This window comes from Salvia miltiorrhiza, chromosome 6, assembly GCF_028751815.1.
Source record: "Salvia miltiorrhiza cultivar Shanhuang (shh) chromosome 6, IMPLAD_Smil_shh, whole genome shotgun sequence".
Lineage (NCBI taxonomy): Eukaryota > Viridiplantae > Streptophyta > Magnoliopsida > Lamiales > Lamiaceae > Salvia > Salvia miltiorrhiza.
Genome location: NC_080392.1, coordinates 1,530,046 through 1,548,741, shown reverse-complemented (window position 1 = coordinate 1,548,741; position 18,696 = coordinate 1,530,046). Strand labels below are relative to the sequence as shown.

Sequence of the window (18,696 nt, the reverse complement as noted above, 5' to 3'; positions counted from 1 at the left end):
GAGGGAGTATATCATAGTCCATAGACTATATATATCTAAATAAATAAAGAAGACTAGTGTCAAAATTTACACTAACATAAATCAACAATAAGATAATTTTCCGAAAAATCTCTTCTCTTCTCAATAAAAACAACTTCCATTTTCCCTCAAACAGAAGGAGGTGAATTCAACAGCAGCAAAGAAGCGCTACCGATTGAAGCATCTGCAGCACAAGCCGACGACGGCGTAGACGAATAGATTGACGGCGCCCAACGCCGCCAGCACCCAATAATACCGATCCAACCGGCTCGTGTTCAACGTGTCCTGAAACCAGCTGGCGTTCCCTCCTCGCCCGCTCACTTCTCCGACCACATACACCGACAGCACGCCGCACATGAATCCCAGTCCCGACACCCCCTTCGCCAGGTTGTCCGGATACCTCCTCTCGCCCTCGTCGTCGGGGAACTCCGCCTCGTTCATCTTCTCCACGCTCTTCTCCAAGAACTTCTCGAGGCACGCCAGCAGCACGAACTGGAAGATCAGCCAGAAGATGCTCATCGGCACCTCCTCGTCGGGCTTCTCCAGCAGGCCGTGCCTCCGCACGATCCGAAGCCTCCTCAGCTCCATTCTCGCGGCGGTTATGCAGCACAGAACTGCAAACGATATCGCCGTCACGACCCCTTTACCGGCCGCCACGCCTTGGCTTTTCAGCGCCTCGCTCACCACGGTGGCCGCCGCCTTCTGCGCCAGCAGCAGCACCTGCGGAGGAACCTTCCATTTGCCGAGGTTGCGGTTCAGATTACTGGCTTGCTCCACGAAGTACGTGTTTCCGACCGAGGAGACGACGCCGCAGAATACGAAGGTCGTCAGCATCGGTATCATGCGCGCTCTGCATAGGCTCTTCACCTACAGCGGCGGAGTCCAGAAATTTCCATTAGGGGGCTGAACTTGTATGAAGTTCGAGAGCAGTAGCTTTCGAGCCAAATTTTTAATCGGTCCGTATAATTATTAGAAACAAAAGCATATAAGTAATAAAATTAATTAAATACTCCATCCGTTCCATGAAGCATGACACACTTATTTTCGGCACGAGAATTAAAAAATTGGTATTTTGTGTGTTAAGTGTGGTAGGTGAAAAAGTGAAAATATGAATAAAGGATAAATTTTTTGTCATTTTTAGAAACGTGTCATGTTTCGTGGGACAGACCAAAAAGGAAACTGTGTCATACTTCGTGGGACGGAAGGAGTAATATTCTCTCTGTCCATTCAAAAAATTCTTAAGGAAAAGTGACACGAGTTTTTAAAAAAAGATTGTTGAGTGTATTGACAGTGGTTACCTGGCTCCCTTCTGCTCCTCTCCTGTCGTATCTGTAGCAGCAGAGACCGGTGAGGAAAAGCGCGGTCGCTACAACTGTACAGATTGCCGGGATTCCGAACCGGAGGCTCCACGGTTTGACGTATGGAAGCGCAATGGCGCCGACTAATGCCACAATCGCCACAAAAACAGCACCGGCAATTTTCAGGCAGAAGTTTGGCGCAGCGTCGAGGTTTCTATCTTCCTGCTCTTGAAGAAAAGGTTTCAACGAGACGTTGTTGCCGGCTACCCCCACAGCTATCAACGCCATGCCTGCGTAGAAGAGAGGTTTCTGCGTTGGACCGATGCATTCTTGCTCGTATCTGTTGCACGTGCCGAGAACCGGTGGAGTCGACATCGCTACGAAACCAATCCCCTGCAGAAAAATTAAAGGGGGAGTTTAAGCTACAGAGGTTTTTTTTTTTTTTTTTTTTTGTTGTTGTTGTTGTTGTTGTTGTAAGTTTTGAATAACACACGAGACTGTAGGCCGTGCTGGAAATGAGCAGCATCGTGAAATTTCCAAGAAGGGCGTCGACGAGGACGACGAAGAAAGGTTGTAACACCATAGACATTCCATTCCAGAGATTCAGAATGGCAGCAGCATGAGTGAAGCTTAGATTCCAAACATCTGTCAAATAATCCTGCATCACAAACAACGCGAAAGCCACCAATATGTCTGCCCACAGTAGAGCTGCAGCATAAATATAGATCAGTCATATAATGTAATATCAATGCCAGATTAAGGTAAGAACTCGAAGATTTGATGAATTGAATTTACCAGAAATTCTGTTGGAGCTCTTCATTTTTAGGTCGTGGTAGCCTTCTGCAAAACAGAGGAAGTCTATTAATATAGTAACTATCTGAATAGCTGTCCCATGTGTGTTGATGGTTGTCAATCTAATTGTTTTACGGCAAAACCTACTTGCAATATTTATGTAGTATATTTATTTATTAGTACTATATTGGCGTTGACCTCAACTTTAATGTGTAACCACCTCCACCAGCTGACTAGATTAAGCTACTATTATTCCAATCAAATCGAGTTTTTTGGTTCGCATGTGTTGTGTTTGTCCACTTGGAAGTTGTTTGAAAATTTTTGTTGTTAGAAGGATATTATTGGAAACTCAAGTATTTAATTTAGGGGTTAATAGTGTTTTATGTCTCGAACTTTCAACGTTTTCAAGAAAATGTTCTGAATTCTTATTTTCTCTTAAAAAACCTCGAACTTTCAGTTTTTTTTCATAAAATGTCCCGCTATACAAAATTCAGTGATAAAAAGATGAATTATCTCGCCGAAAGAAATATTTTGGGGACTGTCATTGTTGAAAAATCCTATTAGGAACCACTATTGTTGGAAAATATTGAAAGTTCGGGGTTTTTTTTATCATCTTTCCATCATCGAATTTTGTATAGCGGGATATTTTATGAAAAAAACTAAAAGTTCGAGGTCTTTTAGGAGAAAATGAAAGTTTCAAATATTTTATGAAAAATACTAAAAGTTCAAGACATAAAACACTATTAACTCTTTAATTTTGTCCCCGGATGTAGAATGAAGGGGAAAAGGAATAATTTGGGAGACATAAACCAAAGGGAAACTGTATTTCCACATTAATTATGTTCCGACGCTTTGCTGACAGATCATCTAACTACCAAGAGAGAGTATATTTTAAAATTAAGGTTTTATAATTTTTATCTGACATGTTGGTATAATTTTTTAAAATACACTTATATTCACACTACATAGTACACATTAACAATGAGTAATGTCAAGGAGGTCTAATCCAAGCGGCAAGACATGAAAAACTTTCTTTTTGGAGAGCTTATTGATTCAAGTTTCATAAGCAATGTGTGAGTTATAATTTGTTCAAGTCTCATCGGATGTATAAACACCCAACAAACATAAAATTTCATTTTCTTTTATTTCATAGATAAATTAAGTTTAATTATATGTATAAAACCCAACAATTATAATCACAATAGTTACTGTAAAACGTTGTACCGATGATAGCAAATTTCAGATCACTATTTTAAAATAAATGCTTTTGTCAGTTTATCCAAAAAAGTTAATAAATAAATAGAACCTTGAGTCTTGGTCTGTGCCTTTGTTGTTGATAAAGTTGTTGCTTGCTTAGTAGATGCAGATGAAATTTCATCTCCATTTACAAAAAAGTTAGGTTCCTATGCCCTACTGGGTGAGCAGCTTCTTGGCATCTTCGACGCGTTGGAAGGACTACATAAACTTTAAAGAATTTATAATTTATGTAATCATAGTAGTGTACGATCATATTTACATTTTCGCTTTTTCACCATTTACATTTAACACACTGATGTAACAAAAATCAACACAATAAATAAAACGATAAGGAACACAAAGATTTACGTACGACCATAAGATCTACATCAAAGTAAATCTAACACTTGGGCCCTTTAATTTAGATAATTAGGCCCAAGCCCTATTACATTGATCTACGTCTTGAAAATTGGAATCAAGTTGTCAGAAGAGGTGACGCTTGACATAGTTGAAATTTTCGGGCCAAGATAGAGCTGAGCTGTCACGACGAGAATAGGGTTAAACTGTCAAGATAATCTCCGATTGATACAATCAGTCCTGTCAAGTCAGCGCTACACTAAAATAACAACAACAATAATAATAATAATATAAAGAAATATTCCAACCTTGTTAATTGCACAACACTAGTGCATATTTTACTCCACATCATACATTAAACACTAACTTCTTAAAATTCATATTGAAAAGAAAGTGAACAAGTTTTCACTTTTTTACTTCTTGCACTTAACACTAGCTTTTTAAAATTTATGTTAAAAAAAAGTGACCAACTTTTCATTTTTTTTATTACCTCTTATACTTAACACGCTAAACATTAATTTCTTAAAATTCATGAAAAAATAAATGATCTAAGTTAGGTAACAATCATGTTATTACAAACTTAACCAAATATCTTCGATCAAAAAAAAAAAAAAAAAAAAAAACTAAACCAAATATCTAGCCAAGACTTTTGGTTAAATTCTGAAGCACGAGCAGCCAGCCATTTTGTTTGTCCAGCTGAAAGTCGTCGCGGCAGTGCATTATTCACACACACACACAGTGGGAGAGGGAGAGAGAAGCGAAAATGGCGGAGCCGGCGGTGACATTCCTGCTGGAGAACGTGCAGAAGCTGCTGGTGGACCACATCAACCTGATCTCCGGCGCCGAGGCGGAGCTGCGGCACCTGCAGAATGAGCTGGAGCTGATGAAGGCCTTCCTGATCGAATCGGCGAACAAGAGAGAGAAAGGGGAAGTTTTCCGGCAGCACGAGCGCCAAATCAGAGAGGTCGTCTACAAAGCCGAGGACACCCTCGACGCCTGCCTCACGCAGGCCGCCGCCGAGAAATCCAAGTCCTTCAGCTTCAAGACTCTCAACCACAAGCGCTACGACCTCGCCAAGAAGGTCAAGGCCCTCCGCGAGCAAGAGGTCCAACCCATCTTCGACCGCGCCCGCTTAGGCTTCGCCACCCTGCCCATGGCCGATCCCGCCACCGCCGGACCTGAAAGGCCCAAGACTGAAGATAAGAAGGTTTCTATTAATATTCCTCTATTTTTCTACTCCAATTTTGGGATTTATATGCTACCTATCACACTATCTCATTTAGGGCAGAGAATAATGGGGTAGCATAAATTTCTCCAATTTGCCTCTACTACTATTTAGGTCGTTTATTTTGCATGATTGAGTACTTTTATCCTCGAATTTCTTCAATCTCACTCTTTTAATTGGATAAGAATCAAGCAAAACTAGCTCAAATAATGAAAATAATCAAGAACTTGAGATATTCTAAAATTTCAATCCATCAAAATAAATAAGGGATTAGCCGATTAGCCTTACTACTTTTATCTATCAAGGCTAATCCTTCAAAGTAAACACCCCTTTCATGTTTGACACAAATTTATAGGATTGATTAGAAATTGTAAATTGGATGTACTTAATTTTCTTGCATTGACTAATTAGAGTATTTTTCTGGATGTGAAGTTCACTAATTTGGGTGTATTATGACATGATTCATAGTTTGTAGTTGATAAATCTTGGAGTTTAAATGTGAAAGGACACATGCAATGCTAGAAAGCTATATTGAAATTTATCCTAGCTTAGGTTTGCAAAGTTAGCACTTTCATTTCACTCTAATGGAAATAGGGTATGGGAAAATGTCTAACATTATGATTCCTATATGCATAGGTTCCTTTGTTGAGAGAAGACAATGTTGTGGGTTTCGATGGTGAGGCCGAAACTGTAATTAAAAAACTCACTGAAGAATCAGCTGAACTTGAAGTTATTTCCATCATTGGCATGCCTGGCCTCGGGAAGACGACTCTGGCATGGAAGATTTATCGCGATCCTCAAATCCAATACGAGTTCCCTACTCTTATTTGGGTCTATGTTTCTCAAGATTACAACATAAAAGAGGTTTTCCTCAGCATTCTGAAAAAGTTTACTCAGCAAGACATGTCTTGTTATGACCAAAGTGAGTTGGCCAGAAAAGTTCGATCCTATCTTGAGAAACCGAAATTCTTGTTATTCATGGATGATGTATGGACTGATGAAGCCTGGAATCATATTCAGGCTGCCTTGCCAAAGTCTAATAAGTTCGGAAGAGTCTTGATAACGACCCGTGATGAAAAAGTGGCTTGGCACGCCTGCAAACGAGAGCCTCACAGGTTGGGTTTCCTGGAGCTCAAGGAAAGCTGGGAGCTTCTCCAGTTAGAAGTATTTTCACGGCTCGATGCATGTCCTAAAAATGTGGAACTGCTTGGGAAACATATAGCCAAACAGTGTGGAGGAGTGCCTCTGGCAATAGTGGTGATAGGAGGAATTCTGGTTGAGAAATTTTCAAGCAGTGATATGAAAGCAGAATGGGAAAAGGTATCGGCTAGTGTGAGTTCGCATCTGAACTCGGACAAGCAGAAGCGCACTGAAAATATCATCCTATTGAGTTACAACAAGTTGTCTTATAACTTGAGAGACTGCTTTCTCTATCTGGGGATGTTTCCTGAAGATTCTGAGATCTCCGCTTGGAGATTGATTCATCTGTGGATCGCAGAAGGATTCATACAACAAGAGTTCGATAAGAGCTTGGAGGAAGTGGCGGAGGAATATCTGGGGGAGCTCATTGCCAGAAACTTAGTCATGGTTGATAAAACTAAGGCTAAAGGTGATGTCAAGACATGTCGTGTTCACGACATGATCCGCGAATTCTGCAAGAGTCAGGCTGCGTTTGCAAAACAGAATCTGTATCAAGAGGTGAAAAAAACAGCCGAAGGAACCTTTTTTCCTCCTATCTCTGATGTGCCAAACTATCGTAGACTTTGTATTCATTCGTACGTAGTGGATTTCCTGCGCAAGAAGCCCAAGGGTCCGCTTGTACGTTCTTTCGTGTGCTTCTCCAAAGAACCAATTATTTTCGAACCAGACTGCACTTCGTTGATCCCTGATGCCTTCAGTTTGCTCAGAGTTTTAGATGCGAATCCCATCAAATTCACTAAATTTCCCTCTAAGATCACCCAACTAATTCATTTGAGGTACATTGCTTTGTCTGGTGATCAATTCAACAGTCTTCCTGATGCTATCTTGAAGCTCTGGAATCTACAGACTATTAGAATCGACACATTGTCGCGTACATTTGAGATCAAAACAGATATATGGAAGATGTTGCAGCTGAGGCATCTGAAGACAAAAGCAGCTATTGTTATTAGCAAGGAAGCAAGAGGTAAAGCCGGGGAGAACCTTCAAACGCTCAGTAGGTTGTCGGCCGACTGTTGTTGGGATGAAGTTTTCAACAAGGCCTCAAACCTGAAGAACTTAGGGATTCGAGGGAAACTAAGCACTCTCTTGCAGGCTAGGTGCTTGGCGGGATTGGATCGTCTTCAAAAGCTGAAGCTAGTCTATGATGTATTTCCTGATGTGATATCTCATCTTCCATTGCGCGGTCTCCCTTCTCCAGACAGATTCCCACCAAATCTAAAGATCTTGAAATTGTCGTGCACGTTCCTCGATTGGAAGCATATGGCCACTTTGGGATCACTCCCTTCTCTTGAGGTCCTCAAACTTAAAGAAAATGCTTTCATGGGGAAGTTCTGGAGTGCCGTTGGTGGCAACTTTCCTTCTCTTGAAGTCTTGCACATTGCACGCACGGACTTAGAGTTCTGGACTGCCTCGGAGGTTCCTTCCCCTCCGTTCCCTAAACTCCAATGTCTCGTGCTTAGGAACTGCGAGAAGCTTGAAGAAATCCCACCTCAGCTGGAGAAAAGCCTCCAAATTTTGGACATCGAACGTGTCACGAGATCCTTTGTTCAATTTGCCAGGGAAATGGAGAAGAGAAAACAACAGATCCCAGATCAACAAAGAGGGAAAACAGGTGCATTTAAGCTCATTATTGCTCCTGGAGATGGACGTTAACCCGTTGATCGAACCCAAACTGCTCTTGTAAGTATCTCATCTTGTCGTTTCGACTTTGCAACATGAATATCATAAGTTGCTTTTTCATTTTGTTCAAACTGCTTGAGATTATACTAGAGTGATGATCAATGAACTACATTTATATATATATATACTTTGATGGGAGAACTCCACGCTATGTTGCTTGGTATTGGCTTTTGTCTCGAGAATGATCTCGGGCTGATCGAGGTGCTCTCGGATTCTCTTCTAGCTATCTATGTCATCTACGATGATGCTTGTAAAGGTACAGAATCACTACATGATTTGAGTTATTCGAAGCCTTTATGCAGGCGAAGGAGCATATTGTGTTAGATTTGAGCATATTGTGTAATGAGGTCAATCTAATAGCTCTTTGTTTGGCGAATTTTGTCTGTTTAATATAATGATGTAATGATCTAGAAATTGAATTTTTCAGTTTGTCTTGATGGTATTGCTCGTCGTGGTTTGCAATAAAATCGTTTCCTTTTTCCTCTAAAAGAAATTACCAATTTTTTCCGGATGAGATTCAGTGTTCCACAATTTTGTGTGTGCCAGTGTGTTTAACTATTATATCTACTATATTAATGTTATTTTTTATAAAAACTAGCAGAATGAGTGTACGTTGTACGCATAACTAATGTTATTTTATTCGATGAAATAAAAAAATATAAATATATTATTTATTATATTTAATTTTTCAATTAACAATTTGGTCTATTTATGAATGTACTAGCAGAGTTTACGTGCGTTGCACGTATTACCTCTTTATTAAAAAAAATAATATATTTAAAGATAAAAATATTATAATACTATTAATTATTGATTATTAACTTTAATAAATACTTGCAAAAAGGTAGAAAGAAATAAATAAAAAATAAAATAAAATCATATACGTGTGTAGAATTTTGACCATCAAAATTGTATTGTAGTTATAATGATAATACTCCCTCCGTCCCACTCAAGACGCAACATTGCTTTTGGGCACAAGATTTAAGGAGTCATATATTAAGGAGTGATAAAGTAGGAGATAAGAAGTAATAAAGTGATAAAGTAGGAGAGAGAATGTAATAAGAAAATATTTAATTAGTGATAAAGTAAGAAAGAGAAAATAAAAAATTGATAAAGTAGGAGAGAGAATGTAATAAGAAAATATTTAATTAGTGTTAGTTTTTGCCAAATAAAGAATGTAGCATCTTGGTTGGGACGGCCCAAAAAGGAAAATGTTGCATCTTGGGTGGGACGGAGGGAGTATATTATACTCCCTCCGTCCCTGAAATGGCTTCCTCTTTGGGGACGGCACGGGTTTTAATAAAAAATTGTAAAGTGTATTGATAATGGAGAAAAAGTGATATAATTATTATTGGAAGTTGTGAAAAGTGTTATAATTAGTATTGGGAGTGGTGAAAAGTGAAAAGTAAGAATAAATAAAGTATTATTAGTGGTGGGGTAGGTTTCCAAAAATGGAAAGAAAGAAAGAGGAAGTTATTTGAGGGACGTCCCAAAATGGAAAAAGATGAAGTTATTTTAGGGACGGAGGGAGTAATATAATTGAGTAAGATTAGACGAAGAAAATGCACATATTATATTTTTCTAATTACAAGACAAAAAAAGTTGTTTTGCTATCATCTTATATAGTCCCACTAATCCAATTAAATATTTCTAAATCATAAAACTAATTGTTATTATGGCTAGCTATAATTACTATAGTTACATGGCATACAAAAAGAGAGTTCACTATATGATACTCATACTTGAAATTTGAAGATCAGTAATAAGGAATGTCCCATTTTTCTTTTGTGTCAATACCTTTAAATAATCATTTTGCTTAACACTTTAGACAAAATTGTCCATAGAGTAAATGTGAACAAATTAAGTTGTAGCCATACTATCCAAATTTTGTACGTTTCACACCATTAACACTTGATTAAACGTGATGGAAGGTTTTTGATTTGTTTTTACAAATATAACTTTGTAAAAACTAATTTTATAAAATCTATCAAATTTTCAAAATTTGTCTTGTAAAAGTTCAAAAAATATATATTTATAAAAGAGCATTTTGGGTAGTAGTGGTTAGCATTATTATATTTTTATTTTTGTTATTAGAATCAATATTTGCTTAAGTAAAATGGTTATTTTAATATTTGTAGATAATTTAAGATGCATTTATTTTTCATGATTTAAAATATACATAATTGAGAATTTTTATCCTTATTAATGGGATTTCTCCAATCCCTTTTCAATTGGATAAGACTCAAGCCGGTTATCTTAAACTATAGAAATTATCAAGGGTATTGAGATATCTTAAAATTTGAATTCATCTTAATAAATAATGAGTTAACATATACTCCATTTGTCCCGCCCAAGATGCTACATATTCCTTTTCGGGTCATCCCAACGAAGATAATACGTTTCTATATTTGGCAAACATAAGGAATTTTAAACACTTAATTAACACTAATTAGGTATTCTATTATTACCTTCTCTCTCCTACTTTATCACTTTATTATATTATCTCTCCTACTTTATCACTTTATTATTACACACTTAAAACACTAATCTACAACTCCTTAAATTTCGTGCCGAAAAATAAATGTATCGTCTTGGCTGGAACGGAGGGTGTATATGCTATCTTTCCCTATTAAGTTAACCCTCAATAGTAAACGCCCCCTTACACTATCAAAATTATATGTCTTCTTCCCAAAGTCTCATTCCTAACTTATACCATGCATATTTTTATAATTTGATGGATCTATAAGGTAGCAAGGGCCTCCTAAGAGTAAGATTTATAGAAGCTCTTCATTATTTTGAAAGAATTAGGTATGTAGGCTATAAATGAATACATAACTTCACATAAAAGATTGTCAAACTAATGAATTAATTTAATTTGAAAATTGAAAGTTGAACAAAAAATTAGTACGATTACTTGATGAATTAATGTACAAATTAATGTTGCTTAAAGTAATTTTTGAATATATCATAATAGTCGTGCATTATTTTATGTCAAACTAATGCATTATTTTCCATATCTTCTTCCCATGGTAATTACTAATTAGCATCTACGTCAAAATTAGAGAAATATCGCATAAAGTTGTGTGTTATATTATTTATCCATGATAATTTTTTAAGTGCACATTCTGAAGAAATGTTATCCTATATATTAATAATCATATCCTTAAGTATTTACATTTTTTTAAATCTTTATTTTGAGGGTTTAAATTATTTTTTCTTTTAATATATAGTAATGTAATCATATTCAAAACTTTTAATATATACTAATGTATTAAATTAAAATAATATCTATAGTAATAATAATAGAATATTTGTAGGAATAAAAATAGAACTTAAATTAACACCCTAGAAGTCAGTATAAAAACTTCAAATCCAAATTGCGAATTAATTAGATGAATAGAATTAAATGAAATATCCTTTATATTGATGTGTAACTTTTCTATATGAGTTGGTCTTACATGAGACTGGTTCTCACCAGGAGCGAATAAATAAAAAGTATCTGCTACTCTACAAATAACATTTGTTAGCTCAGTGGTACGCTCCTTCATCTATCATCTCTCGTTGGTTCAATTTTTAGTTGCAACAATATTTTTTTGCTTTTTTTATATATATATAATTATTTGACCAAATAAATGAAAAGTACAAGTTCTCGTGGGTAAAAATGACAATCATCGCGGAAAAAAAAATATTTTTTCATCACAACAATAATTACTTTGAATTATCCGTAATTTTCAACTGGCCTGAGACTCGCGACCTGCGCCCAGACCCCGCTGACCCGCGCCCCGACCCTTCCCCGACCCTCTCATCCATACACTCGATCAGTCTCACCCATGTTTTTGCCTTTTTATCCAATCAAATTATTTATGTAATTTAACTTTGCTAATTTTATTTTCGTAGAAGGATAACAATACTATTATTTATCTAACTAAAAAATATTTCCTCAATCTGTTTATGCATTTTTCGAATCTTTTTGTGTATATAGATTTAGATTCTTCGTTGAGTTTTTCTTTATAAATTTATTGAATTTATATAGTAAATTTGTTTAAAAAAATTAATAAGTCTTGGATTTAAATAATAGATTTATATGTGATAAATATAGATAAAATCGAACTTGTTTAGAATTGTGATTGTAGTTGAATTCTTTTATGTTCATTATTATGACAATAATCAACTAAATAAAAAAGATTAGAATAATAATAATAATATGATATTACACTATTGTCCTTAAAATAGATTAAGAAATAGGGACATATTAGGCAAATCAAATTTTGTAAAACAAGGCTCTTTTATAATAGGTATAGATTATCTCTTACGACATTTTTTTAAGAAAATCTATTAGTTCATTATTTCTACCAAATATAATTTATTGGATAGATATATTTATTTATAAGCCTTATTAATAGCTATAGATCTATATCACATAGATTAAGTGTAATATCTAATGAATTAATATATTCTTATAAATATATAATATGTAAAATATCCTTAAAATAAAACGTGCAATAGGAGTAAAATAGGCAATCAACATGTTATGCCTAAGGCTCTTTTTATATTAGTATAGATAAGTTTTATTATAATATCATGAATTATACTTACCTTTTATTTGCAAAAATTGATTTTTTTTTATAAAAAAATACACTAGCTTTGGAATTATCAACCAAGATAATGAATTATCATGTACTCCAAACTAAAACTAAATAATAAAAATTAATTATACACCCTAACCGGATGAAATAAACCTTGGTTAATAGTAATAAAATTAAAATATAATAATATAAAATTAAAATTGAAGAAATATATAATATGAAAAAATAAAAAATAAAAATTGAATATAGTAAGCCAAGTGTAGTAAATTAGATCTTAAGTCAACTTCCCCTTCTTAATTAACTATCTTTATCTATTCTAGTTATGTTTGTCCACTTTTATAATTGTATTCACCTCATATTAAAACATCGACTAAAAAATAAAAAATAAAAAATAAAAAACAAATTCAAGTAGTTGGCAACTTTGTTCATTTCTTAACCAAGAACCAATAATGGTGTCCGCGTGGACCCACCAAGAATAAACTCGCAAATCCCAATATTACTCTCGACAAAGACTTTGCTTGTAGGGTCGTCGTCTCCGCCTTTCAGATCGAGAAATTTCGTCGAAGCATCATATATAGTTTCATCAACGCAGAGTGTCGACGCGCTATAAACACGCAGGAGATCGAGTAAATTCATGCGCATTTCTCGTTTACTTAATTTGATCGGTTATATAACTTTGAGGTTGAAGAGGTAATTAAGAAGCTTGAAAATGGCGGAGGCGGCAGTGACGTTCCTGCTGGAGAACGTGCAGAAGCTGCTGGTGGAGCAGATGCATCTGATATCGGGGGCGGAGAAGGAGCTGAAGCAGCTGCAGTGCGAGCTGGAGCTGATGAACGCGTTCCTGATGGAGTACGCCGACAAGCGGGAGAAGGGGCAGGTGTTCATCCAGTTCGAGCGCCAGATCAGGGAGGCCGTGTACGAGGCCGAGGACACCCTCGACGCCTGCCTCACCCACAAGGCCAGGGCGGCCGGCGCCGGCATCCTCAGCATCAAGCATCTTGACTTGGCCAAGAAGGTGAAGGAGCTCCGCCTGCAGCTCCAGCCCATATTCGACCGAGCCATCAAGGGCTTGAACGCGCTGCCCTTCGCCCATCCATCCGCTGCAACCCTCGGAACATTCGACGACAATAAATTCAAAAAGGTAGTGTATTATTTTCTACTTTTCATCGATCATCAAGTAATTATTACTGCTTTCTCTAGTAAATGAAAATAGTGTTAATAGGTCTATAGAACAGCTTTGTTTTATAAAATTTAATTTGTTTGTTACGTCCTTCCATGGACGGATCTAGAAATTTAATAATGATCGGGCGAGATTTCACCGGATGATTCTAATAAAGTTTTAATAAAGAAAATGAGTTGAATCTTGAATAATTATTTGAAATGACATAATTATGACCGGGCGAGATTAACATATATAGATAAAAAAAAAATCATACATTTATAGGTAACAAAAAAAAAAATTGACCGGGCGACGGTCTGGGTGCCTGGCCTTTAGATCCGTCCCTGCGTCCTTTGTATATATATATTTAATTTAAGGTTAATTGAGTAATTTGATATATTATATGTATAATGAAACTAAAAATATATTATGATTTATGTTTTATATCTTAATACTCCCTCCGTCCCAATAAAAGTGGCCACTTTTTTTTGGGCACGGAGATTAAGAAGGGGATTGTTATGTTTTAATTGAGTGTGACCCACCAAAATTAGTGAGTAATTTTTAGAAAGTAGCCTACAATTGTTGACCAAATTAGTGAGTAACTTTGACATTTTTAGAAAGTGGCCTACAATTGTTGACCAAATTAGTGAGTAATTGTTGACTTAATTAAAGTAAACTTTTGCCATTTTTAGAAAGTAGCCACTTTTAATGGGACACCCAAAAAGAAAATGTGGCCACTTTTATTGGGACGGAGGGAGTAGTAGTTATTTAAGTAGTACTAGTTTTGTAATAGTTCCTTTTTACGTGTGAATGCAAATGCACCTCATTTCTGCTGGTATTTTTAAATGTGACTCCTCTATTTTTTGCTGTAAATTTTAAAAGTTTATAACTCTTAGGGTGCGGTTACTTTGATAAGAAAATGAAAGAAAAATATACATTTTCACTATTTTTCCATCATTTTCACATATTTACTATGATAGAATGTTTTTTCAAATATGGTGAAATATTTTATCAGACAATTGATTTTCACTCATTTTCTCTTCAATGTTGAGTAATATTATCTTTTGAGTAATGATGTAATAATATTTTCAACATTTTCTCATCTTTTCGTTTCTAGTAAACATATAATAAATGAAAGATGAGAAATGTTGAAAAATGTGGTGACAAAGTAAACCCACCCACCCTAGGCTAGCCTCCATGTGGTGATTGGGCTTGAGACCAATCTTATTTTTGGGACCTTAAAAGTATGCTAAATTGATTTCATATTATAATTGTTGGCTAATATCCATTACTCGAGAGTTTGCAACGTGATGATTATTCGTGTATATATTTACATATGCAGACACAGTTGTTGAGGGAAGACAATGTAGTGGGCTTCGCAGACGAGGAAGCCACTCTCATCAAATACTTGAACGAAAAAACAGAGCAACTCGACGTCATCTCCATCGTCGGCATGCCCGGCCTCGGCAAGACCACTCTCGCCTGGAAAATCTACCGAGACCCCAAGATCCAATTCGAGTTCCCCACCCTGATTTGGGTGTACGTCTCTCAGGAGCTGAACGAGAGAGAGGTGTTCCTCACCATCCTCAAGAAGTTCACCCGCGACGACATGTCCGGCAAGGATGATTCGGAGCTGAAGCAGCTCGTCCGCTACCATCTCAACAAGGGAAGATTCTTGTTGTTCATGGATGACGTGTGGACCGTCGAAGACTGGACACGAATCGAAGCTGCACTGCCGAAGAAAAACAAGTTAGGTAAGGTGTTGATAACGACCCGTCATATGGGAGTAGCGACGCATACGAACTGCATCAGGGAGCCCCACCAGCTGCGGTTCTTGACCTTCGAGGAGAGCTGGGAGCTGCTGCAGTTGGAGGTGTTTGGTAAGAACAATGCTAGTCCCAAGGAGTTGGAGGGGCTGGGAATGCAGATAGCCAAGCAGTGTGGGGGAGTGCCTCTAGCAGTGGTGGTGATAGGAGGAACTCTTGTTGAAAAACGTGGGGTTAAAAGAGATTGGGAGATCATCTCGGATAGTGTAAGTAGCTATGTGCAGGATGATAAACGCACCGAAAGCATCATCTCTCTCAGCTACAACAAACTGCCTCATCACCTGAGGGATTGCTTCCTCTATCTCGGGATGTTTCCCGAGGATACAGAGATCAACGCGTGGAAGCTCACGCGCCTGTGGATCGCGGAGGGATTCATACAGCAGAAGCGTGGGCGGAGCCTGGAGGAGGTCGCCGAGGACAACCTCGACGACCTCGTCGCCAGGAACTTGGTCATGGTCGAGAGGGCCAAGGCCAACGGCGACGTCAAGACGTGCCGCGTCCACGACATGATCCGGGAGTTCTGCCAGAACGAGGCGTCGTTCGCGAACAAGAACCTGTTCCAGGAGGTGAGGAAGACGCGCCACGGCGTGTTCGACCCGGCCATCACGGAGATCGTCAAGCGCCGCCGCCTCTGCATCCACTCCAACGTGACGGAGTTCCTCCGCAAGAAGCCCAAGGGCCCCGGTGTCCGCTCGTTTGTCTGTTTCTCCAAGGAAACGATCGCCCTCCCGCCGGAGTACACCCCGTCGATCCCCGACGCCTTCGATTTGCTCCGCGTTGTCGACGCCACTCCGCTCAAATTCACCAAATTCCCCCCGAAGCTCACCAAGCTGATTCATCTGAGGTACATCGCTCTCTCGGGGAACGAATTCAAGGCTCTGCCCGAGGCAGTGTCGAAGCTCTGGAACCTCCAGACAGTGAAAATCGACACTGCCTCGCGCGAGTTCGAGATCAAAGTGGACATCTCGAAGATGATGCAGCTGAGGCATCTGAAGACGAAGGCGATGATCAAGCTCAAGGAGGTGAGAGGCGGCGGCGGGGAGAATCTGCAGACGCTGAGCAGGTTAAAGGCGGAGTGCTGCAAAGAGGAGCTCTTCAACAGGGCCTCGAACCTCAAGAACCTCGGGATTCGAGGGAACCTAACGGCTCTCGTCGACGCAACCTACTTGGGGAAACTGGAGCGTCTCGAGAAGCTGAAGCTGGTGCACGACGTGTTCCCCTCCACGGCCGACAACGCGCTGCATCGCGTGCCTCATGCGCATAGCTTCCCGCCGAATCTGAGGATGCTGACGCTCTCCTCCACCTACTTGGGTTGGGCGCAGATGACTACGCTGGGAGACCTGCGCTTTCTGCAGGTGCTGAAGCTCAAGGAGATGGCGTTCAAGGGGACGCTGTGGGAAGCTCAGGGCGGCGGCTTCCCGCAGCTGGAGACGCTGTACATTGAGCGCACTGTGTTGGAGATATGGACGGCGGCTTCGGCTGAGCCGTTCCCGAAGCTCAAGAATCTGATACTCAAGAACTGCGAGCCGCTTCAAGAGATCCCGTCTGCAGTGGGGAAGGGGGAAAGCCTTCAGCTCGTGGATATTGAACGTGTGTCGCAGACACTGGTTCAATCAGCAAAGAAAATCGAGGTTGAGAAACAACAAATCCAATTGCAAGGTGGGGAAGTAAGAGGTAGAAAGGGTGGATTTAAGCTCAAAATTTCTCCAGGGGATGCATCATCAACCAAAAACTAATCCAATGGGTAGCTTTAATTATTATTATTATCAGTTTCTAGGAATTTCGTTTTCGTACCCAAAATAATACTATACCCATAATTCTGTTTTCTGCTTATTATGCAGGGTATAAAAAATGAAGGTAAAAGCAGAGAACAAATAATCAATTTGCCTGGAGTTACAGGCTAAGCTCTCTCCTGGAACAGAGTGACTAAAATGCTGCCATTTTTATTGTCTTCGTTTTTTTCTTCAGTTGTTTTGGTGTGTTGTTAAAACTCTTCCTTGCAAGTGGCAATCTATGTTTATTTTCTTGTCTTCGTTTTTGTCTTTAAGCTGTGTTTATTTTGATGGATAAATTTATCCACTAAAATGCTGCCATAAAAATTTATGCTTTTAAAAGTCTTATTTCTTTTACAACCAAAAATGAAGGGTAAAATGTTAGAAAAAAAGAAAAAATTTAAAAGCATAAATTTTTGTCATTCATACTTTTTCATGAATAAATTTATCCATCAAAATAAGCGCAACCTTATTTGTTTTGGCGTGTTGTTAAAACTCTTCCTTGCTCTGTTTATTTTTTTCAGTTTTTTGGGTGCTGTTAAACAGTGACTGATGTGGGCACAGTGGCTTTGCTTAAAATATTAAATGTAATCTTATGGCTTTGCTTAAAATATTCAACTGTAAGCCAGTTCACAGTCACGCTTAATTTTCATGTCCAATTACAGGTAACATAAGCCAGTTCACAGTCACGCTTAATTTTCATGTCCAATTACAGGTAACATAAGTAAAGAAACATTAATATGAAAATTAAAATTCTAATGAAAATGAAATGAATGGTACTTTTGGGTTAATTTCTCAAAATGTTATCAAACTAGTGTTTGTATCAAAAAGGGTAGTAAACCAATTAGATAATGATTTACAAGCTTTGATTTGAGCTCACACAACCTAAACGAACTAGAACTTTTTAACGATATTAATTATTGCGATATTTGCTGAAATTTTAATCCAAATGTATATTAAGCAACGATAAAATATAGGTAAATTCCACAGAACCGATCACCTACCCACCGTGGGCAAGTATAACGTGCCCACCAATGACGTGACAATTTTAATTAGGAAAAAAGAGAATTATTAAATCTTACTCTAATTAAAGTTATCTTACTATAATTGCAATTGCCACATCATGATGGACACGTTATGCATGCCCACGATGGATAGGTGATCGGTTCTGGTAAATTCCATATCTAAGATTTGCTAGATGACCTAGTGGTCAACCTTTGCTGCTTCAAAAAATTGCACGGTGAAACAAACCCAAATCCAAATGGTCTGTGATTAAAAAAAACAAGAAATTAGTTTTTTCAAAACTTATTATCCAGAAATTAATTTTTAAAGCAATTTCGTTAAATGAACGTATTTTTTAGCTTATCACACTGCAATAATCCATTTTAACGATCTGAATAAAATATAGCTTCCAAAATCATTTACGAAAATCCGAATTGATGTATACAAATTAGTAAAATATGTACAAAAAATATCATGAAAATATACCATTGGACTTCAGAGTACAGGAAAATAAATAAAAAACAAATTTACAATAGAACAACAAA

The 18,696-nt window shown here is 37.8% G+C and overlaps 4 protein-coding genes across 4 annotated transcripts in view; 3 read left to right on the top strand and 1 right to left on the bottom strand.

Moving 5' to 3' along the window:
• Nucleotides 1–18,696, top strand: part of LOC130987821 (uncharacterized) — a 551,243-nt gene that overhangs the window by 501,507 nt on the left and 31,040 nt on the right. The window lies entirely within an intron of this gene.
• On the bottom strand, nt 45–2,231 carry LOC130987805 (protein NRT1/ PTR FAMILY 5.5-like). Its single transcript, XM_057911487.1, has 4 exons — nt 2,112–2,231; nt 1,810–2,024; nt 1,317–1,709; nt 45–885 (listed from the first exon to the last, which is right to left on the bottom strand). Exons 1-4 carry the CDS (start codon nt 2,134–2,136, stop codon nt 187–189), a joined length of 1,332 nt encoding a protein of 443 aa, XP_057767470.1. The 5' UTR covers nt 2,137–2,231; the 3' UTR covers nt 45–186.
• LOC130987774 (putative late blight resistance protein homolog R1A-10) lies at nt 4,358–8,299 on the top strand. The gene is made up of 2 exons (XM_057911440.1): nt 4,358–4,908; nt 5,563–8,299. The coding sequence occupies exons 1-2, from the start codon at nt 4,465–4,467 to the stop codon at nt 7,777–7,779; spliced, it is 2,661 nt and encodes an 886-aa protein (XP_057767423.1). The 5' UTR covers nt 4,358–4,464; the 3' UTR covers nt 7,780–8,299.
• On the top strand, nt 12,774–17,407 carry LOC130987777 (putative late blight resistance protein homolog R1A-10). The gene is made up of 3 exons (XM_057911445.1): nt 12,774–13,533; nt 14,894–17,121; nt 17,219–17,407. The coding sequence occupies exons 1-2, from the start codon at nt 13,102–13,104 to the stop codon at nt 17,111–17,113; spliced, it is 2,652 nt and encodes an 883-aa protein (XP_057767428.1). The 5' UTR covers nt 12,774–13,101; the 3' UTR covers nt 17,114–17,121; nt 17,219–17,407.

Coding starts and splice junctions, on each gene's coding strand:
- LOC130987805 (XM_057911487.1), bottom strand. CDS start 2,136: ATGAAGAGCTCCAACAGAATTTCTG. Junction 2,025..2,111: donor GAGCTCCAACAGAATTTCTG/GTAAATTCAATT, acceptor TTTATGCTGCAG/CTCTACTGTGGGCAGACATA. Junction 1,710..1,809: donor CCAGCACGGCCTACAGTCTC/GTGTGTTATTCA, acceptor ATTTTTCTGCAG/GGGATTGGTTTCGTAGCGAT.
- LOC130987774 (XM_057911440.1), top strand. CDS start 4,465: ATGGCGGAGCCGGCGGTGACATTCCTGCTGGAGAACGTGCAGAAGCTG. Junction 4,909..5,562: donor CCAAGACTGAAGATAAGAAG/GTTTCTATTAAT, acceptor CTATATGCATAG/GTTCCTTTGTTGAGAGAAGA.
- LOC130987777 (XM_057911445.1), top strand. CDS start 13,102: ATGGCGGAGGCGGCAGTGACGTTCCTGCTGGAGAACGTGCAGAAGCTG. Junction 13,534..14,893: donor ACGACAATAAATTCAAAAAG/GTAGTGTATTAT, acceptor TTACATATGCAG/ACACAGTTGTTGAGGGAAGA.